Source organism: Epinephelus moara, chromosome 20 (genome assembly GCF_006386435.1).
Source record: "Epinephelus moara isolate mb chromosome 20, YSFRI_EMoa_1.0, whole genome shotgun sequence".
In the NCBI taxonomy this organism is placed as follows: Eukaryota; Metazoa; Chordata; class Actinopteri; order Perciformes; family Serranidae; genus Epinephelus; species Epinephelus moara.
The window spans coordinates 6,892,957-6,915,263 of NC_065525.1; the positions used below are offsets into that span (position 1 = coordinate 6,892,957).

The 22,307-nt window shown below is 40.8% G+C and overlaps 1 protein-coding gene across 1 annotated transcript in view; it reads left to right on the forward strand.

Annotated features, from left to right (window-relative positions):
* Positions 1 to 22,307, forward strand: part of tango6 (transport and golgi organization 6 homolog (Drosophila)) — a 32,681-nt gene that overhangs the window by 1,075 nt on the left and 9,299 nt on the right. Inside the window, exons 2-15 of the mRNA XM_050073777.1 lie at positions 533 to 1,191; positions 1,298 to 1,414; positions 2,788 to 2,938; positions 3,210 to 3,316; positions 5,564 to 5,726; positions 6,918 to 6,985; positions 7,715 to 7,827; positions 8,108 to 8,284; positions 8,533 to 8,659; positions 9,615 to 9,821; positions 10,611 to 10,754; positions 12,365 to 12,901; positions 17,448 to 17,505; positions 17,675 to 17,833. Of these exons, the coding sequence (XP_049929734.1) occupies positions 533 to 1,191; positions 1,298 to 1,414; positions 2,788 to 2,938; positions 3,210 to 3,316; positions 5,564 to 5,726; positions 6,918 to 6,985; positions 7,715 to 7,827; positions 8,108 to 8,284; positions 8,533 to 8,659; positions 9,615 to 9,821; positions 10,611 to 10,754; positions 12,365 to 12,901; positions 17,448 to 17,505; positions 17,675 to 17,833 (2,787 nt within the window). The remainder of the gene's footprint in view (positions 1 to 532; positions 1,192 to 1,297; positions 1,415 to 2,787; positions 2,939 to 3,209; positions 3,317 to 5,563; positions 5,727 to 6,917; positions 6,986 to 7,714; positions 7,828 to 8,107; positions 8,285 to 8,532; positions 8,660 to 9,614; positions 9,822 to 10,610; positions 10,755 to 12,364; positions 12,902 to 17,447; positions 17,506 to 17,674; positions 17,834 to 22,307) is intronic.

Consider the following 22,307-nt stretch of genomic DNA (forward strand, 5'->3'; position numbering starts at 1 on the left):
GATGGTGCTTGTTAAATTGTTAGGTGTCACTTAAACCATGCATTCAGTGTGATACAATGTGTCAGCAGCACTGGGAAACAGTCTACATATTAGGGCTGCAATGCTAGGCAAAAAAACCCAGAACACAGATTGTGATTATTTTGACAGATAATATGACATGAGTTGCAATTTTTGGGGGTGAATGGTATTTTTTGCTTTTGATTTTCACTAAAAAATATATATATAAAACGATGTGATTTTTGCTTGGGTCTGTACCAAACAAGGATGTTCCCTTACGTCTGGGATATGATTCCTAGGACAGGGCATCTCTGTAGCACCACAGTGTTTCATAGATAATGGTATGTTGTGATACATATTACTTTTATCAAAAAAATGCAGCATCCTGTGATTTGGATGTTGCAAATGGCCATATTGTGATTTTGCTAATACTTCAATTCAATGTGCAGCCCTACTACATGCAGTTCTCATAATCCTGTACAGAATTGGTAATGCACAACCCACAATGTGATGTTCTGTGTGCTGTGTTCTGCAGAGGCGACTGTACACAATGCTCAGTCCTCACACCAGGAGGCTCTCCTGGCAGTGCTGCAGGCCAACAGAGCCCTTCTCCTGGAGCAGCTTCAGAGCGAAAGCAGCTATGAGGAGGTGAGGAGGCTTAGGGAGGAGGTGATGGCGGCGGCAGACTGGTTCTCCAGCAACACAGAAGACGTCACATGGGCCTTTGTACAGGAGTGTCTCCTACTGCTCCTCACCTTAGCACAACACCTGTCTGCTGAACTCGAACTTTTCAAGCAGACCCCTGCTCCATCTGCAGCTAAACAATGCACCCCTGAAATGGCTCCACCTTTACCTCCTGATGTCCTCAGCGTCACCCAGCAGAAGACGGTTGGAGCAGCTCTTCAGTTCGTTGTTTCTCTAGGGCTCTGCCCGTATTTGGCCCCTGGAGTGGGTGTGCCGCTGGGTCGCAGGTCAGCGTTTGGAGCCATGGTGGAAAAACTTGTCCACGGTGGGGCTGTGCCAGCAGGGGGGCACCGCCTTCTTACAACCACGAATGTCCTTTTGAAGTTTGCAGAGCTGTCATCTCTTGCCACAATTGTGTTCATACGGCACCTGGGGGATGTAATGGCAGCGCTGTGCCAGCTTGGCTACCAGCCACGCCGGGCAGAGAGACGTGGCACAGAGGTTGAGAAGGTAAACATCTGGATATGATAGAATGCTGTCGAAACTGCTTTTGATGAGTGTTGTCAAGAGAAATAAAAGTTATCCATTTTCTTTCTTGAAAACCTTTGAAATACAGGAGCTCAGTGGGGAGGAATGTCGAACTTGCAAGGAGGCCCTCAAAAGCCTTCTAGGAAAAGTCTACCAGCCGATTATCATCAAGGAGCTGTTGATCCTCCAAGGTGGACCCAAACAGGTCTGCATGTTTATGTTTGGTGAGAGAAACAGCTGGAAAAAGGAGTGTTAATACTGTGGTTTTCAGTTGAAACATTTGAAATAATTACAGTGTGTAGCTGCTGCCCCTTTGTAAGATGTTAGCAGTGTCCAAGCACTAAACAAAGAAAGTCAAACTGAAAAAGTGCAACAGGTTTAAGTGTCCAAATAATTCAATAATAATACAACAATAGTTGCCATGATACATGACATTTAGTTTAATATGCTTTATAAAATTATTTAAAAACTCTATTTCACTATAAAACAGAATAATCTGTATAAACAGATTCTGCATCTGTAGGCAATGGGACAAGATTTTGGTATCGCAAACATTGTGGTTTCTGTTTGTCGTCCAAGTAATACTGACCAATCACGTTTGAGTGGCAGTTCATGTGAAGTGCAAAAGAGCCGGAACACACTGGCTAAAATAAAAATCCAGAGCCCGTCGGCTGTCATCTTACAAGAATTTAGCTTTTTTAATTTTTTTAATTTTCTACATTTATATATAGATATCTGTTCATTGAGATTAGCTGAAATGGCCGATGCATGGAAAGGGAAGTGTTGACCCAGATTTATGCTGGCTATACTGGATTAGCCTGAACTTTGTCTGTTGCCCCCAGAGGCTTAACTTTGTCAGACCAATAGCTGCTGGGTTCTGATGAGAAGACAAATATGCTTCTCTATTATTGAAGTTGCCCTTTGGTGGTTTTCCTTAAAGCTATACTATGTAGGATTTTCCTAAAAAACGATGCATAGACTCATACAGACATAATTCCTCTCAGTCATCACGTATGACCCACTCTCAGTGTGTGGTGGTGTATTTATTTTTTGTATTTTTCTGCAGAGACCTGCCCTCTACCTGTATTTACTTGTTTTCTTCTTATTTTCTGAGTTTGGGGATTTAATGAGTGTGTACCTCCACAGTGCTCAGGTGAGGTCAGGGCTTTATAAAAAGGTAGCGACCAGTTGCCAGACCATAAGGCAGGGACATAGCACCGAAAAACACAAATACAGTGAGACAAAAGACAGAACGAGAGTGAATCTGGGGTTGGCTTTTACTTTAGCTGTCAAGCGTGTTTACAAAGACTAACAGACAATCCTACATAGCATACCTTTAAATAAGCTGCGCCGCTATATTTTATCATCAGGTCCAAAGCCAGTTTTTAGCTGCTGTGTGACTGGCATTTTTTCTGCTTTGACCTTATAAACCTACGTGTTTTTTTTTTATCACATAATATTAAATAGTTTCACCAAACCGATTCTGTTTTGTTTTTCAATTCAGATTTCCAAATAAGGTGTTTGTGAGGCTCACATGTCTGTGGGGACTTGTTTTATATGTACTGTCCCTCCTTCCAGTCTGGCGCAGGAGGAAGCTCCAACAGCAGGGCAGCTCTGGGATCAGCTCCCGCCTGGCTGAGGCGTCTGTGTGGTCAGCTGCTGTCCGAGCGCCTGATGCAGCCTAACGGTGTCCAGGCTGTAGTCAGAGCCATCTTGGAAGGAGGAACAGGTGAGTAGGAGAGGAGTTAATGAAGGAAGAAGGGAGGAAGGAAAAGTAGTGTGGACAACAGTCTAACTGAAATAAGAAGACACATAAATATCCACTTAAATGTAATGCATGTTAACTATTCAACCTGAACAACAACAGCACTAAAGTAAAACATCAGCATTGCACTGAGTTCTCTGTCTCCAGCACACTATGTTTGCCCCTAATGAATCTTTTTATAGAATTTAAATTTGATGTATCTGGACCAAACTGAAGCGCTGTGTCTGTCCTGCAGGGGGCGAGTCAGACTGGAGGAAATGTGACGGTGTGGCCAAGATTCTGGTGACCTGCCCTCAACAGTCTGCATCAGCAGACACCTACTACGGACAAGTCTGTCATCAGGTCAGCTCAACACACACATGTACACACACTGGAATATGCACTAGTCAGGGTGTTAACATGCCCTAAAGAAACCAGATTTCTCAGAGATAGCAGGTTACACAGGTACACTGCAGTCATCAGGTAATTGTGAGTCTGTGTATACATGCAGCGGACTGTATTCTGGCTAACTTCTTTTAATTGTATCAGTGATAGAAGATGCTGTTTCCTACCTTTTGTTTCGGTATGTGACAGACAGACAGACAGAAGAAACAGCTTTTTTTCATAGCAAGAATGTGTCAGAATTTTACAGATAGTACTTAAAATAATGGAATTATTTTGAAGATGAGGTTGCATCACTATGTGATTTATCCTTCCTTTCATCCTGCTGCTCTGTTGTCACAGTGGTAGTTTTGTCTTTGCGCATGCACACAGACTTTGCACAAGTCCTGCACATGTGGGCATGTAAAAAGCAGATTAGAAACCATGTTCATGACCAAAAAAAAATCTGAATTCTCCAGGAGAAATCTAGCTAGTGAAGTCAGTCGGGGCAAAAACATGAGCAGTCAGGTGATCAAACAGTTTGTAAAATAAAAACCCAGAGGTGTGCACTTTGAAGCAAGTTGGACAGAGCCAGGCTTTCTTTGCCTTAGTTGGCGCAACAAAATCTAAATCCGCAGTCAGAGATAACAGGTATCACAATGGTGGTTATCAGCTTGCTCTGTTAACCCATGAAGCGCACCATTTCCTGAGGCTCTATATGCACCTGATACAGGGGGTTGTTTGGTGCATCATTTAAGTCCTCCACTGCGCAAAATGGATCGATAGCGTGCCGCCTACTCCCGCCTCCGAAGAATATGAAAAAAATTATAACAGCAAAAAGCAACTCTGTTTCTTCAAATGAATGCAACAGAGCAGTGTTGGCAGAAAATTACCAGTTGTGTAAACTCGTAAGTTAATATATTAATCTCATCACTCAATGAACTCTCAATGCTACTGTTCATTTCTAACTTGCCAGGTGCACATTCTACAGCTCTTAAACCTTTAACTTGATGCAGCACATTTAAATGTTTTACTCAAGAACTGCATTTAGGTGTGAAGGAGACTTGGAAATCACTTCATCTTTTGGCCAAAGAAAAGTGAAATAAATGTTACTGATTGAATATTATATGTCGTAATAAATTCCAATGGACTAATCAGTTTTGTAATGGGTGTTTTATTTGTTTAGTTATAAACAAACTTTAGCAAAGCAGGATCACGTATAAAAACTTTGAAGTTGTAATGTTATGTTTTGAAGGAATTACACTGCATTTTATATGCAAGTAAACATCATACTGATTAATAATATGGTGAACTTTTAATGTATGCAACAGTGATTTTATAGCAATTACTCACAGTGTGATTCCTTAAATACGTGAAGAAAACTTTGTTTTTCTCACATACCTCCACAGTGAACACAGAATCCAAAAAAACATTCACATTCTTCATGAATTGACGTAAACAGGGACAAAACTATATTAAAACAACTATTTACAAACTTGTACAACTTGTTCAGTATAATTCAAGTCTCATTTCTCCAGTTGTATGCTCAGTACTTCACAAAAGTGCATTTTTGCTAAAACACTCAACTCTGCTCAGGCAGAACTCAGAGAATGCTACTTGTACCCAGATGTGTTTTATATTGCAACGTTTTAGCAAATTTGCATGTGTTTGGGAAGTACTGAGCCTACAGCTGGATAAATGAGACTGAGATTAAACTGCACAAGTTGTGTGAGTTTGTAAACAGATGTTTTAATATAGTTCTGCTGTTGTTAAATGTGCTCCCTGTTTGCTTCAATTATTGAAGAATGTTTGCCTTTTTGGATTCTTCGTTCACCATGGACGCATGTGAGAAACATATTTTCTTCATGACTTTAAGGAAACAGTGGTGAGCAATTGATACACAAATGGTCATTTCTCTGAAATATTCTTTGAAAGGACAGCCACCATTGTGACATTGAAATCTCAGGCTTTAGGCCCAGTGCGCTAACCCACTAATCTTACTTCATAGTACAGCCCTCAGGTTAGCTAAACCCATAACCAGATGAGGTTATGCTAAATGTGTCAATCTTAACAGTATGTAGTAGACATCCATCACAGTTTACAGGCACACTTTCTTGTTCAACTTTTAACTTATTGTACTTTTTTAGACCCCTGATGCTTTTAAGTTGGACTGCATCAGTAATTATTAATTTGTTAGTGTGTTTGTTTGTTTTTTAAATTTTTGTCTAGATGCTTGACCTCCTGCACTTCAAGGACAAGCTGACAGCCCAACAGTTTCAGCGTGTGGCCACCAGGTCGCTGCTCCTCATGGTGCAGGAGAAGCCCAGTGTGGCCCAGCAGTACTTGCTGACTCCTCTGCTCGCACCTCTCCACCGCTGCACCACCGCTTCCAGTCAGTAACATGACCATCATATCCACATGTTAGATGATGCATTCAAAGTAGAGTTAGTGTTGATTAAAAACAAAAAGAGTTCTGTTTGGCCACAGAAATGACAGTTGCATCTTCCAACTCTTTGAAATAATATTTTAGTTGGATTTTGAAATAACTTCAGTAAGTTGCAGCAGTCCTGCACAGTTTGAGATGCTCAAATGAGTCACCCAAACTGCTGTTTTTATGCCTCAGCACCAGCAATAGCTGTGGGCAAAGGCCATCCCATGGTTGTGAATGTGATATCTCAAGAACGCCTCATGGGAATTTCTTTAAATTTGGCACAAATGTCCACTTGGATTCAACAATGAACTGATTTGTTTTTGATGGCCATAGGTCAAAAATCAAAGTCACTGTGACCTTGTCTGTCTTATTCCCGTGAATGCAATATCTCAAGAACACTATGAGGGAATTTTTTCAAATTTGGCACAAATGTTCACTTGGACTCAATGATGAACTGATTATATTTTGGTGGTCAAGGGTCAAAGCTCAAGGTCGCTGTCTCCTTGCGTCCATCTCATTCTCGTGAAAGAAATATCTCAAGTACACCTTAAGAGAATTTCGTTAAGTTTGGCACAAATGTCTACTTCGACTCGACAATGAACTGATTAGTTTTTGTTGGTCAAAGGCCAAGGTCACTGTGATCTTGTCTGTCTCTTTAAATTTGGCACAAACTTCCACTTGGACTGAAGATTAAACTGACTAGAATTTTGTGGTTAAAGGTCATGGTCAGCATGGCCTCACAAAATATGTTTTGGGCCGTAACTGAAGAATTCATACACTAATTATGAAAAAACTTAACACAAATGTCTAATAGGATAAATGATAAAGTGATGACATTTTATGTCCAAAAGATCAAAGGTCAGCTTCACTGTGTCATAATGTTCTGCAAAAAACACTTTTCACATGTGGCCTTTTTTTTTTAAATTCCTTTAATTTCTTATATTACAAGCAATACATTATTCAATTAGTCAAGCTATACAACGAAAAGGCGGTTGAGCTAACATGCCGCACATGTTGTGTCTACTCAAGATGTACAGGTTGTGTTTTTATGAATTTAGCTATCATCACCTCGTCTCAAAACCAGCAGGTGGATGATTTGTCAGATACCAACAGGGCTGAGCACTGTGGTGCATGTGTGTGTGTGTTTTCCAGATGAAGGTCATTCCCAAGTTGCTGTGGAGGAGTGGGAGCTCACACGTTGTATTACGGATGTGTACAAGGTGAGGACACCCAAAGGCACACCCAAAGAAATTACTTGGTCTGTTGTCAGGCTTACCTAGTTCAATTACGTATCAAATTTCCATCCAATTGAGTCAAGTCATTCAAACATAAACCAAAAAAAGTAATTAAAAAACACTGAAGTGAATCAACTGAGAATTTATGTAACTATAGCTCACAGAATGTGTCTGCTTTACTTTGATAAGGTTTATGTAATTATTGTTAATTAATTCTATGCATACAGATACGTTGATGTTCATTAACATATTTGAAATACAATGAATCAGGACCCATCAGGACCCAGTAGCATTAATACTATAAAAGATGTGTGGTCTAATGTGTCCCACACCACCTCATTAAGTGGTTTGAATGAATAATGAAACTGTAGCTGAATGATATTCATTGAATTCTGTAAAAATACAATAAGCTGATCACAATTCCTTGATGACATTAGTTTTTTAAAAGCAAGTAATTCAAAATATTTAATCGTTTCCAGCCTTGAGGTTTTTTGTAAACAAGACAGGTGTTTGCAGTAACAAACTAAGTCAGAACTCTTCTGAATAATAATGGTTATATTGATGCAGATGTCATTGGTTATTAGGTGTCGGGGCAGTAAAACTGATGTGTCCTGCGAAAACTGTATTTTTCTCACTGTCTCTAATCCTTATTTTACCTCTCAGACAGTGTTTTGGTCTCATTGTCTTTTCTCTCATGTCTTTTGTTGCTGTCAGATCTGGGTGGTTGGAAACAGTCCGTCAGCTTCTCTCCTCAAAGCACTAGAAGACGTTCTTCCTGTTATCTTCACGCTCTTCTGTTTCACCAAGCAAAACGTGTCCCACCTACGGTAATATTTTCTCTGTGTAATTAGTTATAGTTTTTATGTCTCGTACTTTCAGAAATAACAACTGCAACGGACTTTCCTTTCACAAACTATTCAACATAAATGAATCCCTGTTTAGTCTCTGCCTTTTAGCCTGTAGCCAAAAGGATGCTTGGTAAGAAACCCTTTTAAGAAAAGTTTACTTTGGAAAATAGTCAGCTGTAACTATACATGAATTGTAGTTAATCTGCTCTAAAGCAGGACACTTCAAGTGTGCGTTGTGTGTGTTCTCTGTGCTCCACAGCGCCCCCTGTCAGGAGATTTTGCTGTGGTACCTGAGCCACACTGAGCCATTTGCAGCCCTGTCAACACTGAAGCAGCTCTCAGGTCTGCAGGGACAGAGGAGTGAGTTAGCAGCAGACTTCCACTTCGCCCCGGGGAGTGATGGAGGGGTCAGACTCAGCTCCAAAGAGAACTGCAGGTGACTGAGACTTAGAAACACATGATGGACATGTTTTAACCAGTGATCTTTGTGAAAGAGAACCACCCAGGACAAAAACATAATGCATAACGTAGAATAAGTTTCTTTGTTTTGGGCCAATCAGCCACAGTAAAGGACCCACACTTTGTTTATCTAATCCCACCTTTGCTGTGATGATAATTATTAGTATAAGTTGCCTCTCTTAATTTCTCAGTATCTTCCCTCACGTCTCCTTTCTTGTCTCTCAGTGATGAGGACGATGCTCTGTATGAGAAGCTGTCAGGGGAGCAGTGGAGGCTGGAGTGTCTGATGCAGCTGCTGGCTGAACTCAAAGACTCTGATCTGCCTGGAGACTTCTTCCTGGACCTGCTGCAGGTAAGGTGTACACCACAGATTGTATAACATAATAAATATAGCCACTATGATGTCACCCATTGGTTTGTGGACTCCTGTTCTGAAGCCTAGAGTTTAGCATTTTTGCCGTCACCATCTTGCATTTTTGGAGCCAGGCGTGACCATATTTGGACAAGAGGGTGGGGATAACCCTAATGGTAAATGCTAGTGTAGTTAGCACAGTGCATTTACAGCTATAGTTAACTGTTTAAAACCATTTGAACAAAATGTAGTTGCCAGAAAAACTGAATATTCGACTTTTTGTTACCAAAATGTTACAATTAACTCTCATGAACCGCAAATACACTGAGATAGCGACAGCTACAGCTACATCTATACTCTCTATCTGGGGTTAGGCCATGGTTACGTTACCTAGCCTGTGTTGTTGCCGGTGGTTGTGGTCTGTCAACAGACAGCACCCACCTGTCACTCAAAGCTACCGTGCCCTTTATTATCCATAACTTTAACCCTAAATAACATTTAAACAGATAAGTTATATAAAAATTCATCCCCTGCACAGATGTCATGAATGTTGAAACTAGCCACAGAGACCAAACTGTTTTTTATACCAGGCAGTAAACAGGTTTATTTCTGCTGTAAAGTTGAGTATTGAAACATGGGGGTCTATGGGGATTGGACATCTTGGAGCCAGCCTCAAGTGGCCATTAGAGGAACTGCAGCTTTTGGTTACATTTTTCTGCCCCTGAGGTTCCGCTTTGTCAAAAAAAAAAAGTCAAACATGATTCAATTCAGTTCCATGAATACTTCTTTTGTATTTAGTTGTGAAGACTGTGGCAGAGAAGTCTCTTCAACAGTGTTGGTTTTGAGGTTGTAGTGTGTGTAGATTGTATTCTGTTTTACGGTGTTTCACTTGTTTGTGCTTGGTGGAGAAGGTAACCTCAGTCAACAGTCCATCATTTACTTGCCTCTCTTGCAGGAGCTGGCCAGCTGGGCAGCTGAAGAAGCAGATGACGAAAAGAAAGCTGAGCAGGAGTTGGACATGTCGGCCATGACTCTCCTGGAGGTGGAGCAGCAGTTGTTGGATCCAGCTGCGAAGAGAGGCCAGAGACTAGCTCTGCTTCAGGTGTTGGCTGTGATGGTTGAGTCTCTGCAGCATACTGTACTGCTGAGAAAAACCTCACAGGTGAGTGGAGAGATATGCACCCAACAGGAGAAGCAGAAATGCTAAATTCCAAAACCCAGGCTCTGTAGGCGCTATAATGCAGGGCCAAAGCAGACATTGAGTTGCTCGTATTTTTTTTTTTGTTTTATTGTGTTGTTTTTCACAAGATCATGGAGTTGTGATGCAATGCAGGTAATCCAAACTTTATCACAGCTATACACATACACATACTTTACATTTATTACTTTAATACCAACCTACTGTAGTAGCCACAGCTTAACACAATACATTGAGACCATAGATACATGCAAAATGTGGCCTGATTTACCCTGAAGCTCATCCTCCTGGGACTGCTTCGCTTTTTCCCCGGCATATCTCAGTTTCAAATCAGTCTGTGTTCCTATGAGAGTTATTGTAATGGAAGCAGGCCACATTGAGTCATGTCACCACACAAAAATAGCCTAACTGCTTCATTTCTGGTTGGGTTGTTGGGGTGGGGGGCTGGCAGCTATTGTAAGGCTGACAAACATTCCCTCACAGATTAGGAAACGTCTGATAAACCTCACTGGCTATAATATTATAGTTAGATATCTCACCTTCGGATGTCTTGAAGGACTGAATAGGTTATTTTCAAAAGGGCTTTTAAAAGTGTCTTGGTACTTGATCAAATTTAGCTCTAGTTTTTAGTACTATATTCCATTAATCACCCTCCAACAATCTTCACCTTAGGGTTGAACTTTTATGTTGAACATATTTGAGCTCCTGAATCTCTTTCTGCATTGTCCATGATTCTGTTTGTCCATTCTCCAGGTGGTGGACTTCATGGTGTCCCTGCTTCAGAGGGCTTGTGTGGGTCTGGATCAGGCCACTGGTCCAAATCTTGAGAACCCAGTAGAGAGCCAGACACTGAGCATGGGGATGGGCCTAGTGGCCACTCTGCTGTCTGGACCTCAGGTACTCATGTCTTACACTCCACACATCAACATGTTGCAGCATCTACCTCATGATGCATGTATATTGTATTTTCTATGCAATAGGAAACTGAGAACTGTTTTTAAAGCTTGTTACACTACATTTAGGTGTAGAAATTTACCCCACTGGACAATAGTCAGGTTGTACTGGCTACACTTACACTTTACTGCAGCAAAATGAGGATCTTAATGACTGGAAGTCAAAGCAGGATTTTTTTAGCCACTGTATCCTGTGGAGCAAGGAAAATTAAATTTACAGTCAGCGTAAAAACAATCAGATGGAAGTTAACGATGCTATAAAACTAATCAAAAATGAAAATATTAAGATAACACTGCAGTATTAAACCACAGTATCTCAAAGAAGGAAGAGACATGCAGGCAGCACACAGTAAAATAGTACCAGTGATCATCTAGTGGACTGAAGAGCAATTTATTTTATTATTCTAGCACCAAAAGTTGTATTAAAATATGTATTTGCAAGAATTAATAATATATATTATAAAGATCAATATTTGGCATCCATATATCAATAAAATATTGCCACTCAAAATATCGTGATACTATGCTGTATTGATTTTTTTTTTTTTTTTTTTTTTTTGTTACCCACCCCACAAAACGTGTCATATCACTAACCGTTAAAGGAATACTTTACCCACAAAATGATCATTTGTATATCAGTTCCTCTCCACATGTTACCTTGAATTCATGAAAAAAACTTTGTGTTTCTCGCATGCCTCTACGGTGAACGAAGATTCCAATAAAGTGAACATTCCTCATGAATTGAAGTAAATGGGGACCGTGTTTAACAACAGCAAAACTATAATCAAAGCATCCGTTTACAAACTCTCACACAACTCGTGCAGTATAATCCAAGTTTCATTTATCCAGTCATATGCTCAGGGCCTCCCAAACACATGCAATGACACTAAAAAATTATGATTTAAAAAAACAGCAGTACAAGTCACAAGCACGGCTGAGTCGCGTGTCTGGACGTGTATGTGCGTTTGAACACTGCTTAAGTGGAGCTCATAGGCACATGCATGACCTAGCACATGCAAGGCACGCTACTCCATGGCGGAAGGGTTATATATTGATATAGTTTCGCTGTTATTTAAGGCAGACCCTGATTACTTTGATGCATGAAGAATAATGGCCTTCTTTAGATTCTCAGTTCACAGTGGAGGCATGTCAGAAAAAGTTTTCTTCATGAATTCAAGGTAACATGCGGTGAGTATCTGATGTACAAATGGTCATTTTTGGTGCCAAGTATTGGTTTAACTCAGAATCTGCTGTATTTGGCTATGTGATTTGATTACAGTAGGTGGACAGCAGTGACCTGAAGAGTACAAGTTGTTAGTAGGATTCAATGCAGCCTATAGTTGTGGCAGAAGAATTGTGCTCTGCTGCCACCCATTTAAAACTCAGAACACCAGTGTCACAGTTGGCAGACACAATGGTAACTACTGGCTGTCTGAAAGCATCTTAAATATCAAATATATGTTCTTCAGGGTTTACCCCAGGAAATATATTACAAAAGAGGTAAGCTCCCCCCTGCTCTCTTCAAGTCCTCCTCTCCCCTTTTTAATGTTACAGCTTAGTGCAGAAGACTACTGCTCTATGTCGAGACTGCTCCCACCACTGCAGACGGTGTCTCAGAAGCACCCTGAGGTAGTCATCCAGGAGCTGGCATCCAACCTCAGAGCTGTCATTGCCACTCACGGTGCCTACCAACCTGAAAACATCCCCACTGCTGCTCAGCTCTCCAGAGACCCTGAAACAACAGCTAAGAACAACAGTGTGCCTTTTAGGAAAAAGATAAAGATGCAAACTGAAGGCAACAACTCTCAGACCAGTCCTCATTCACCTCCCCGGGACAGTAACTCACCCAGCAACACCCACGTCAGACAGCCAGCGTCCTCTGGAGGGTCGACAGCAGGAAGAAGTCAAGAAGGTGGAGGCAGGATTTCTGGCACCAGTAAGCTTTTACCTCCTACCAAGCCTTTTTCTGACTTGCTGCTGGAGGCGTGTGACCCGGACGTGCCAACCAGAGCGGTCGCCCTAAGGGTCCTGACCCAGATGATGCAGAAGAGAGACCCACAGGCTGTCCAGGCCCAGGAGAAAGTCCTCATGGTGGGTTACATTGCTTTGTACTTCAGCTTTGTCATTCATGTTTTAGCATTCAGTTATGATGCTTTGAAAATATTGATCAGTTTTTTCATTAATTTTCTGAGAACTGGTAAACTTTTTTAAAACACGTACATAACATATATGAAAGTTAGATAATATTCTCGATATTTTTTTCTTCCCATTCAGCTCATACTTACTTATCAAGGTGTTTGTGACCGGTTGCACGAAACAGCTCAAGTTGTTTGTTTGTTTTACTTTGCTTTGGTTGCTTAGGTCTTTTGTGCAACGATCTAGGAATTCCTTAAGTATAAAACTAAGACAAGGAGAAAACCATAAATACAGTAAACATTTTAGGTAAACCTTAAGGAGAAGACTTAAGAGTGTTTTGTGCAACCAATTTTAGTTTGAGAAAACCTTAACTAGGACTTTAAGGAAAATCTTAACTTAAAGTGTTTTATGCAACTGGCCCCCGGTCCTTAAAATATCAAACCCAATTTCTACATATTAGGCCTTAAAATGGAATTTGTGAGGTCTTAGTTTGCCACAAACCTTTTATCTAATTTCATTTATCAATTTTTTAAATTTCTTTTTGTAAAAATGAGTAAAGCTGAGTGAAAGTCCACATTGCTGATGTTAATAACCACAAGACCTACCACTGAAACGAATACTGTATTTTTACTTCATACTTGCACTAACCTGTAGATTAACCTAAGTCACAATAATAAGCATATTCCTACATAAACCTACCTCTGCACAGGACCACATTTACTACTTTCCTTTATACTTATGTGCAGTTCTTGAATAACAAAAAACTAATTTGTCCAAACATCAGTCATAAATTTGGTTAAAGATCACATAGAAAAGGTCTTTGAAAGCATTAAATTTAAGTGTCTTATACCTGTAGATATGCTGGTTAGAAATCCTAAGAAACTTGTAGGGTAACGAGTAGTAAACCTGTGTGCATTCCAAGCAATGCAAGGTTTGGCCCTTTTTATGTACCTCATCACTCCTACTGTTGTGTATTATTCATCTTCTGGGGATCCCCAGCCTCTCTTGCCCTCATAGATGCTTAGATGCTCTTTCATTGGGCATCCTGTTGTCTCTTCTGTGCACCACTCTTTTGTGTGTGTGTGTGTGTGTGTGTGTGTGTGTGTGTGTGTGTGTGTGTGTGTGTGTGTGTGAGTGTGTGAGTGTTTGTGAAAAAATGCTAATGCAGGCTGTAGTCTTTGTTTCCTTCTACCAGTTGTATTTCAAGATGCAATGAGTTGTATCAAATGGAGGTAAATGTATGAATCAAAAAACTGATATTAAGGGAAAGCTTAGGACATGACTTTTAGAGAAAACAATTTTAGCCATTGCTAGTATGTCTTTTGTTGATGAATATGGCCATTAGTGGTACAAACATAACATAAAACAAGCTTGTTGCTTAGTGCACACATTAACATTAATTAGGAATGCACATTTAACATTATGCAGATCAGACTTCATCTATGGTCATCTCCCACTTTCAAATTTGCATGGTCACAGCAGGATCACCCTGCTCACTCTGCAGAGGGTGAAAGTCAACATATTTTCTGGCTGTGTTCAGACCTTCAATAGCACTGCAATTAAAAACTGCAGCCTCTTCATACTGTTATATTGCGTATTTCATTGAGTCCATAACGCTTGTGCAGCAGGGGTCATAATAATGCAGAGGACTCTACAAGAAACAAATTGTTGCCTGGCAGTAAAGTTGAACTTGGTTCAGCTTTTGCAGCAACACAATGTAGATCCAACCAATCAGATACATGCAAGCGCACATTAGTGGTAGATTACTTTTAAAGCGAAGAGTTAATCTCTCATTAGTCGATAAGGAAGAAGAAATTATTGTGGCTGTCATAATTTCCTAGAGATGTAAAATTCTGTCCCAGAATATTAGAAACAGCTGCGAAGAATTTTAGGGTTTGATAAGACGCCAAACTAGCCCTCAACTCCTGGACTGCATTCCATCATGTCAGGAGTATCTGAAGCGACATGCCCATGCTAATGTAGTCCCTGGTGTTGTTATGCGGTGACATCCGTGGCCAGAGGCATTATGTTTTCTGGTTGTCCGTCTGGCCGTCCATCTGTCCGTTTGTCCCATTCTGATGAACACAATATATCAAGAAAGCCATGAGAGAATATTCTCAAATTTTGCACAAATCTCCACTTTGACTCAAAGATAAACTGATTAGATTTGGTGGACAAAGGTCACTGTGACCTCACAAAACATGTTTCTGGCCATAACTTAAAGACTTACTTCACTGCTGGAAGATGTCATTTTAATAAAACTAGGATGTTTATGGAATAGAAACCACAAGTACATGTTTTGTTCGGCAAGATAATCTTCACAAATGAACACCATTTTCATGATTATTGAAGCTTAAATAAAGTCGCCAGAAGTAAAAAGCTAACTTTAGGCTATAGACCTACTGACTGAGCAGCTGTGTTTGCCGCAGCTCAGCATGATGCTGTTCTGTAGTCTCATTTAGCCACTTGTTAGCAACCGCCTTTTTAAAAAAAAACAAAAAAACAAAAACAAACATAGAAGCTTCAAAGTTCACGGGTAGAGTATTTCTAGATTTATTTTATGTCGTAGAACAAAAGGTGAAAGTCTCTAAAGCTTGTGTTAACCACAGACCTTATTTCAGGCATCTAACCAAAAACACATTAGAAAAACCCACTGACTTTAAGATGAGAGAAACACGAATGGTAAAATGCTAACTCATTTCTTGGTTTTAGGACTCATTCCTGGTGGAGTCTATGGTGGCCAGCTGTTAAAGGGATAGTGCACCCAAAAATGAAAATTCAGCCATTATCTACTCACCCATATGCCGATGGAGGCTCAGGTGAAGTTTTAGAGTCCTCACATCACTTGCGGAGATCCAAGGGGAGAGGGGGTAGCAACACACAACTCCACCTAATGGAGGCTTACGGCGCCCCAGATTCAAACGTCCAAAAATACATAATTGAAACCACAAAATATCTCCATACTGCTTGTCCTTAGTGATCCAAGTGTCCTGAAGCCCCGACATAAAAAGATGTTTGGAAAAACGTAATTTTTTATGTCGGGGCTTCAGCTGTGAAGAATTTAAGTGTCCAATAAGACGTCAAACTAGCCTTCAACTCCTGGACTGTATTACATCATCTCAGGAGTTCCTCTCTGGGTAATATTTACACATATTACCCACATTGTTTTGTTACAAAGATGGTTGAAAATCGGCATTCATATTCTAATTATGGCAAAATTTCACACAAATGTCTAATGAAATATGATAAAATGATGACATTTAAAGATCTGCAAAAGCACTTTTATGACCATTATTCAACTTGGTATCTCAGGAGCAGAAGGGGAGACATTTGGTTGGATACTGAATTCGTGGCACTAATCCTGGGTGCCCACCTTGAAACTGTGCAGATTGTGTAGATCCTCCGAGCTGCAGGGCTGAAGATATGCTTGTGAACCATCCATATTTTGCTAAAAAATACACTAAAACCTGTTCTTAAGTTTCTTTTAAGTCTTCACCACATATATGGTGATTCTGAACAAACATTGATGTCAGCTGCAACTTAGGTAGTTTGCGGAGACATACAACCTCAAGATGATAATTCTAGTTTTTAATAGTCTGAATGCTTACTAACTTGTGGAGGTGAGTATTGAATTCATATTTTTGAGATTTTGCAGATTTTCCGGTTTGCTTCCATAGCATAGTTGGCAATTATTCTAAGGGCTGGCTCAGGAATGCTTCCACCTTGGCTTCAATATTTAGCCTTGTTAGATGCTGCTTGCTTACTGTGCTGCCTTAGCCACCTATTAGATATTGTGCCATTGTTGCATGCACTGTATGTGTGCATCAGGAGTGTGTAGGTAGGTCGTGGTATTATCTGTGTCTCCTGGGATATGAGCAAACATGTATAATAAATGAGGCAGTTGAACCTCTTCCCCAGAGTGGACAATGGTGCACTCTTGGGACTTGTTAAGGTGGTACGGGCAAGAAAAGATAATAACTCATTTAGTATTCTCTGTAATCAGAGGCCCCCATCTTGTGTGTACCTTAGATAACCTTCAACCCCCTACTGTTACAGCAGAGACCCCTTTATTGATTTTTCTCCCTTTTATGGTGGTCATGGTTGGGCTGATTTCTTCAATATTGTACAGGTCACCTTTCATATGTTCGACCCTCACTCCTTTAATAACTCAAAACTCCAGCAAATTCTATCCAGGGTATCAAAGAAACCCACTCCCCCATTTCCCCCCTCCCACAATCAAACCTACATCTTACCCCTCATAGAACCTGGGGGTAATGTTTGATTATTCCCTTTGATAGTTGGTCGTATTGTCTTTAATGTATTCAGTGCTGTGCCAGTATTGATCCGCTTTGGTTCTCCTGGCAGATCAATATTTGTGAAATTTTTTTATGTTTTTCACACAGAGATGACAGAATATTCCCAATAAGGTGAAACTGAGAGGTATAAAACTATTCACCAGTCTATGTGGTGATTAATCATGCTAATGGTATGTCTTCTCCAGCTCTTCTTAGAAAACCTGGAGCATGAAGACTCATTCGTCTACCTGTCAGCCATTCAAGGTAATTTAATGGTGCAGCTCGGCCAAATAAGATGCTTATGATCATTGATTTTGTGATTATCTATCCACAGAAACAGTCTGTTTAATCCACTGACACTATTAACTGCCTAGCTGAAGCGTTACTCTTGAAACTCTTGAAAGTTAATGAACTGAGTGTGAACTGTCTTCAGGTTTGGCTGCAATGGCTGATTCATACCCAGAGAGGATTCTCGAAAGGCTCCTAAAAGACTTCCAGCACGGTCCATCCCATCCTACATCCAACAAGGAACACTCCCTGGAAACCCGCCTCAAAGTGGGAGAAGTCCTGATGAGGGCGAGCAGGGCAATGGGTGAGCATCATCTGGTGTTTGTTCCATCCATGTTTGTGTGACTTGTGAGGACACTGACTTGACTTGATACCCAGGTTCTGACCCTGAAGAAGGCATCAATTCATGTGATCAGAACAGATCTTTAGGAAGCAAATTTATTCACATAGAGGGGTACATTATCCTCCATATTTTCACCTCACTCCAGTGTGTGAATTTAGATAGTATGCTGGCATCCTAAGAGGCACGACAAGTGTGACATGTAACACAACAGCGCTGGCTTCTAGTGAGATATATAGCATATGTATTGGCAGCATTTTCTCAACAATAATAATTGCATTAACATGACAATAACAATCATTTACCATCTCTGTTATATGGCGGTTGATCTTGTTCTTTGCTTGGAGAGTAAGGAGCTCCTGAACCTCATTGTTTTCCCAATTTGCAGATGTGTTTGGAAGCTGTTATTTTTCTTTGAGTTAGCTGCTAACTGCTAACAGCTACTTCTTAAATCTCATGTGGTGTCTCGAATGCATAGTACGTCCTTAAAACATCACACCCATGCCTCCCATGATCCCATCCTGCTGTCTGTTCTGTTGATACAGACACCGTTACTGCAGGGGCAGACCCAGCAGAATGGACGGTTAAGTTTCTCTTTCAATGCGCCTGATGTTCTACTGCTCCATCTGTGCCCTGAGTGTGCTCTGCACTGCAACAGTGTGGTGCCATAAATAATCAAATGGTTTATTTATTCCAATAGCGCTCCTAATGAACGGTCCAGCCTCACAAATAGAAAATCTTTACATACAGAAAATGTACATATATTCATCAAGTAAACACACAAACAAAGGAATGCTAATGTTGTTCTTTGTCTGCTGGATGAAAAACTTGCTAACACTTTTATGAAACAACTTCAAAAGGGGATAATGTATCAGTGTTGTGTTTTTAGTAAGGGTTCTGCGATATATCAGATATACTCGATGTAATGCGGATTGTTCCACATGGAATATATAAAATGACCATGTCGTGAACATTGAGTATAAATTGTCATGTCATTTTTTCAAGCCCTAGGCATGAGATTCGCTTTAGCATCTTGGCTCTCTCCCCCTCACAGATACACACACACATAAAGAGAGACCCACAAACATGATACGTCACACACGTAGTCCTCCGTCCATCCAGATCACTTTCTCCTAAGCGCCAGTGTGTGAGCAGAGCGAACCCTGTTTCTTATATGCAGGGATCCAGACTGTGACCATTTAGTGGCATTTTGCAACCATGGAGCACCACAACAACTTGCAAATATTGTCAATATAAGAACTGGAAAGAGCTGATGGTTTGTTTCCAGCTCACATTGAATAGATTCTCACATTTAACGGCCCCACGGTAACAGTTTCGCTTAATGAGATTGATGATAGCATGAGCAGAGGAAACATGTGTTTTTTTTTAATCTGCAGGGCTTCAGGCTGTGTCTATTTAGTCACATTTTGCAACCATGGAGCACCAGTGCAACTTGCAAATACTAGTATTTTGTGAACTGGAGAGCTGTTAGTGTTTCGAGCTTACAGTGAGTAAATCCTCACATTAAAGGGCGCAGTGGCAACAGTTAAAGTTTGTGCGAACCGCTGACAACGCGTGCGTGCGTGTGTGTGTGTAAGGGATAATGTATAGTGAGTCGGTGACAGTTGAAGAATAACTCCTGACAGGGGCTCACTATACATTATCCTGCTTAGAACATGCTCCTAACGGCCCTGTGATTTTCTCCTCCTTTCTTTTTTTTTTTTTTTTGTTGGGGACATGTCGTTTTTTAGCCAAACATCAATCGTTTTGTCCTCTCCAGAGATGTTAAAAGTGATGTCCTGAAAATGCTGCATTTTGCCACTCCGATCCTATTTGGCCTGTGTGGACTAACGTTAACTGATTTTGATGCTCCTCAGTCTAAGGCCGTTGCTATGGCGTCCCTAGCAACGGAGCAGCAGAGCAGCAGTGATACCTCAAGAAATAAACACTACAGAATTTTGTTGATTGACCAATCAGAATCAAGTATTTAAGAGTGCCATGTTAGCATGGTTGTTTACTTTAGCAACAGTCACAAAATACAAAGTGACAGGGGTTAGGGGGTTCAGCAGTTTTGTTTGCAAAATAAGATTAGCTGTGCCTGGCCTTTGAACTCTGTCAAGGGTTGCCACTTGTTTCAAAATGTGTGCCCTTACCTTGCCCAAAGAGCATAGTAATTTGACTATGTGTGAGTGGTAAACATTGTAGGAATGATAATATATGCTTGTTTGTTTGTGTGTCCATATTTGTTTACATTATTATTATTATTCGTCTGTGGTGGGCAGCTATCCACATGCAGCCACCACACCACAAAAACCACAGTGTTGGCTTGTTTTCTCTGCAGATCTCTGCTCAGAAGGGACCCTGTGTATCACAACCTTTCCCTGATTGAAAACCCTGTTTTGTTTTTTATCCCAGCTCTGGTTTTATCTGCCAGATTGCCATCGTACCACTTCCCTGGGACAATCGAGGGGTTTATATCCTTGCTGAGAGATTGGATAGACATCCAGAGAGCCTCTGTGTTTGTCTTGAACCCCCCGAGTGGCCAAGATTTGCCTTTTGCCAGGCTGTCATTTGTAAATAAGAAGGTTTTCTTAATTGACTCGCCTGGTGGAGTGGCAGAGAAGCACTTGCAGAGTCCTGTGAGCTCCCATAGTGTGCAATGAGATGGGCAGAAAATGTACTGAAAGAGAAGCACTCTGCACCAAATGATGTTCCCAAGACATAAAGTTTAATAACATAGACAGGAAGGGGATGCTAAGTACAGTTTAGCAAATTTGGAAGCCTCTGTGTGTTTGTTGCATCAGTCCTCTGAGGTGTGAGTTGCGTGTGTATGTTTATGCATGCAGTTGTGATTCAGGCTGATATTCCTGCTGACTCACACTCACTGAAACACAGCAAATCTCTTTCATTAGGTCTGTTAGAGCTGTGACGGTCTATTGAGACTTGGAAAATGAAGGTAGAGTAGCTGAGCTGGTGTGTGTGTGTGTGTGTGTGTGTGTGTGTGTGTGTGTGTGTGTGTGTGTGTGTGTGTGTGTGTGTGTGGAGTGTGGAGTGTGGAGTGTGTGTGTGTGGAGTGTGTGGCTCTATATGTGTTGTGGGGTTGAATCATAAGATTCTGAGTAAGAGTTTGGCATTCTTAAAGCGTAATCTAGGGCAAGCTAAATAGATCAGTGTGTGTTTCTGGATCAAGCACATATACCCAACTCTACAAACACACACACATGGGTCAGGCAGGTCTTCCTACTACCAGCCAGTCAGCTGGTTGTGTCCCCTCCATGGAGGCCTCTGGCTGTCTTCCATGCTGCTTGGCAGGAGCAGCTGTAGTCATCTCGGCTCTGTTCTTTGTATGTCTGCCTATGTAACATTGTCACCCACACACAGCTTGATAAACTGAGCATGACTACACTCTGTAAACAACAATATTAGTCTTGTGTCAAGATGTGGATTTAAATGGTTGGATTATATGTAAGCCCCTTCTCTGGTATCCATGCTGCTCTCAGATATCTCTTTCTCTTGCCAAAACTCAGACTGCTACACTACTCGCCTCCCTTCTACAGAAATCACCTTCTCTCTCTCCTTTTTTGTGCCTTGAATATTTTGTCACGTTACGGAGTTGATCTGAGATCTGTTTTAACATTTGGATCTGTAGCTTGAGGCTTATTTCTCTGTCTGCAAATCAGTGTACTCTCCTGTCAGATGCTTATATATTACTTTTTTTATTCTCTTTGTCTTCCCACAAACTCTTGAATACATGGTTTTCTGCAGTGGTGGCCGACCCAAAATAAAGACGCTAATGTTAGAGGTTTTATTTAAATACAAACATGAGTGATCAATTGCTTATGCCATATCTAGTAATTAAGTGGATGACACAACAAGAGAGAATGTTGCAGTGTCAGGAAAAATCTATACCACAGAGGTACTCGGCCCAGTCAGATACACAAGTGGAGATGTGTGAGAAACAAGATGAAGGGCCCTATTTAAACCATCTATAGGTATGATCTAAAGTGCATGGCGCTGGGTTCATCCGACTCCACTTTTGCTAGTTAAATGGTGCAAATGGGTGCGAAGTAAGGCTCAAGGGGCAAAAGGGTTGCATTTAGTCGCTTAATTAATCAAAGGTGTTTTGGGCATAACATAAGTTCAGCCAATCAGTTTCTTCTCCCATTTCCTTTAAAATCCAGGTGCATTCACACCTGGTGAACTGCTGTAAATATGGTAGATTTGGCAGATTAGAGAAGCGAGCGGATTTCTGCTGAGAGTAATGCAGTTAGAGCAGTAATGTCAGTGCAGCATATATTGTTGGATCTTAAAGACGCAAACTAAAAACTGTTTTTAAACCTTGGTAGAGGAAACAGGACTAAACTATTAGCTTCTGGAGTAATCAATTAAGTTACGCTGCGCCTTGTGTTTAAATGTGCACAGTGTCTCTCTTAATGGG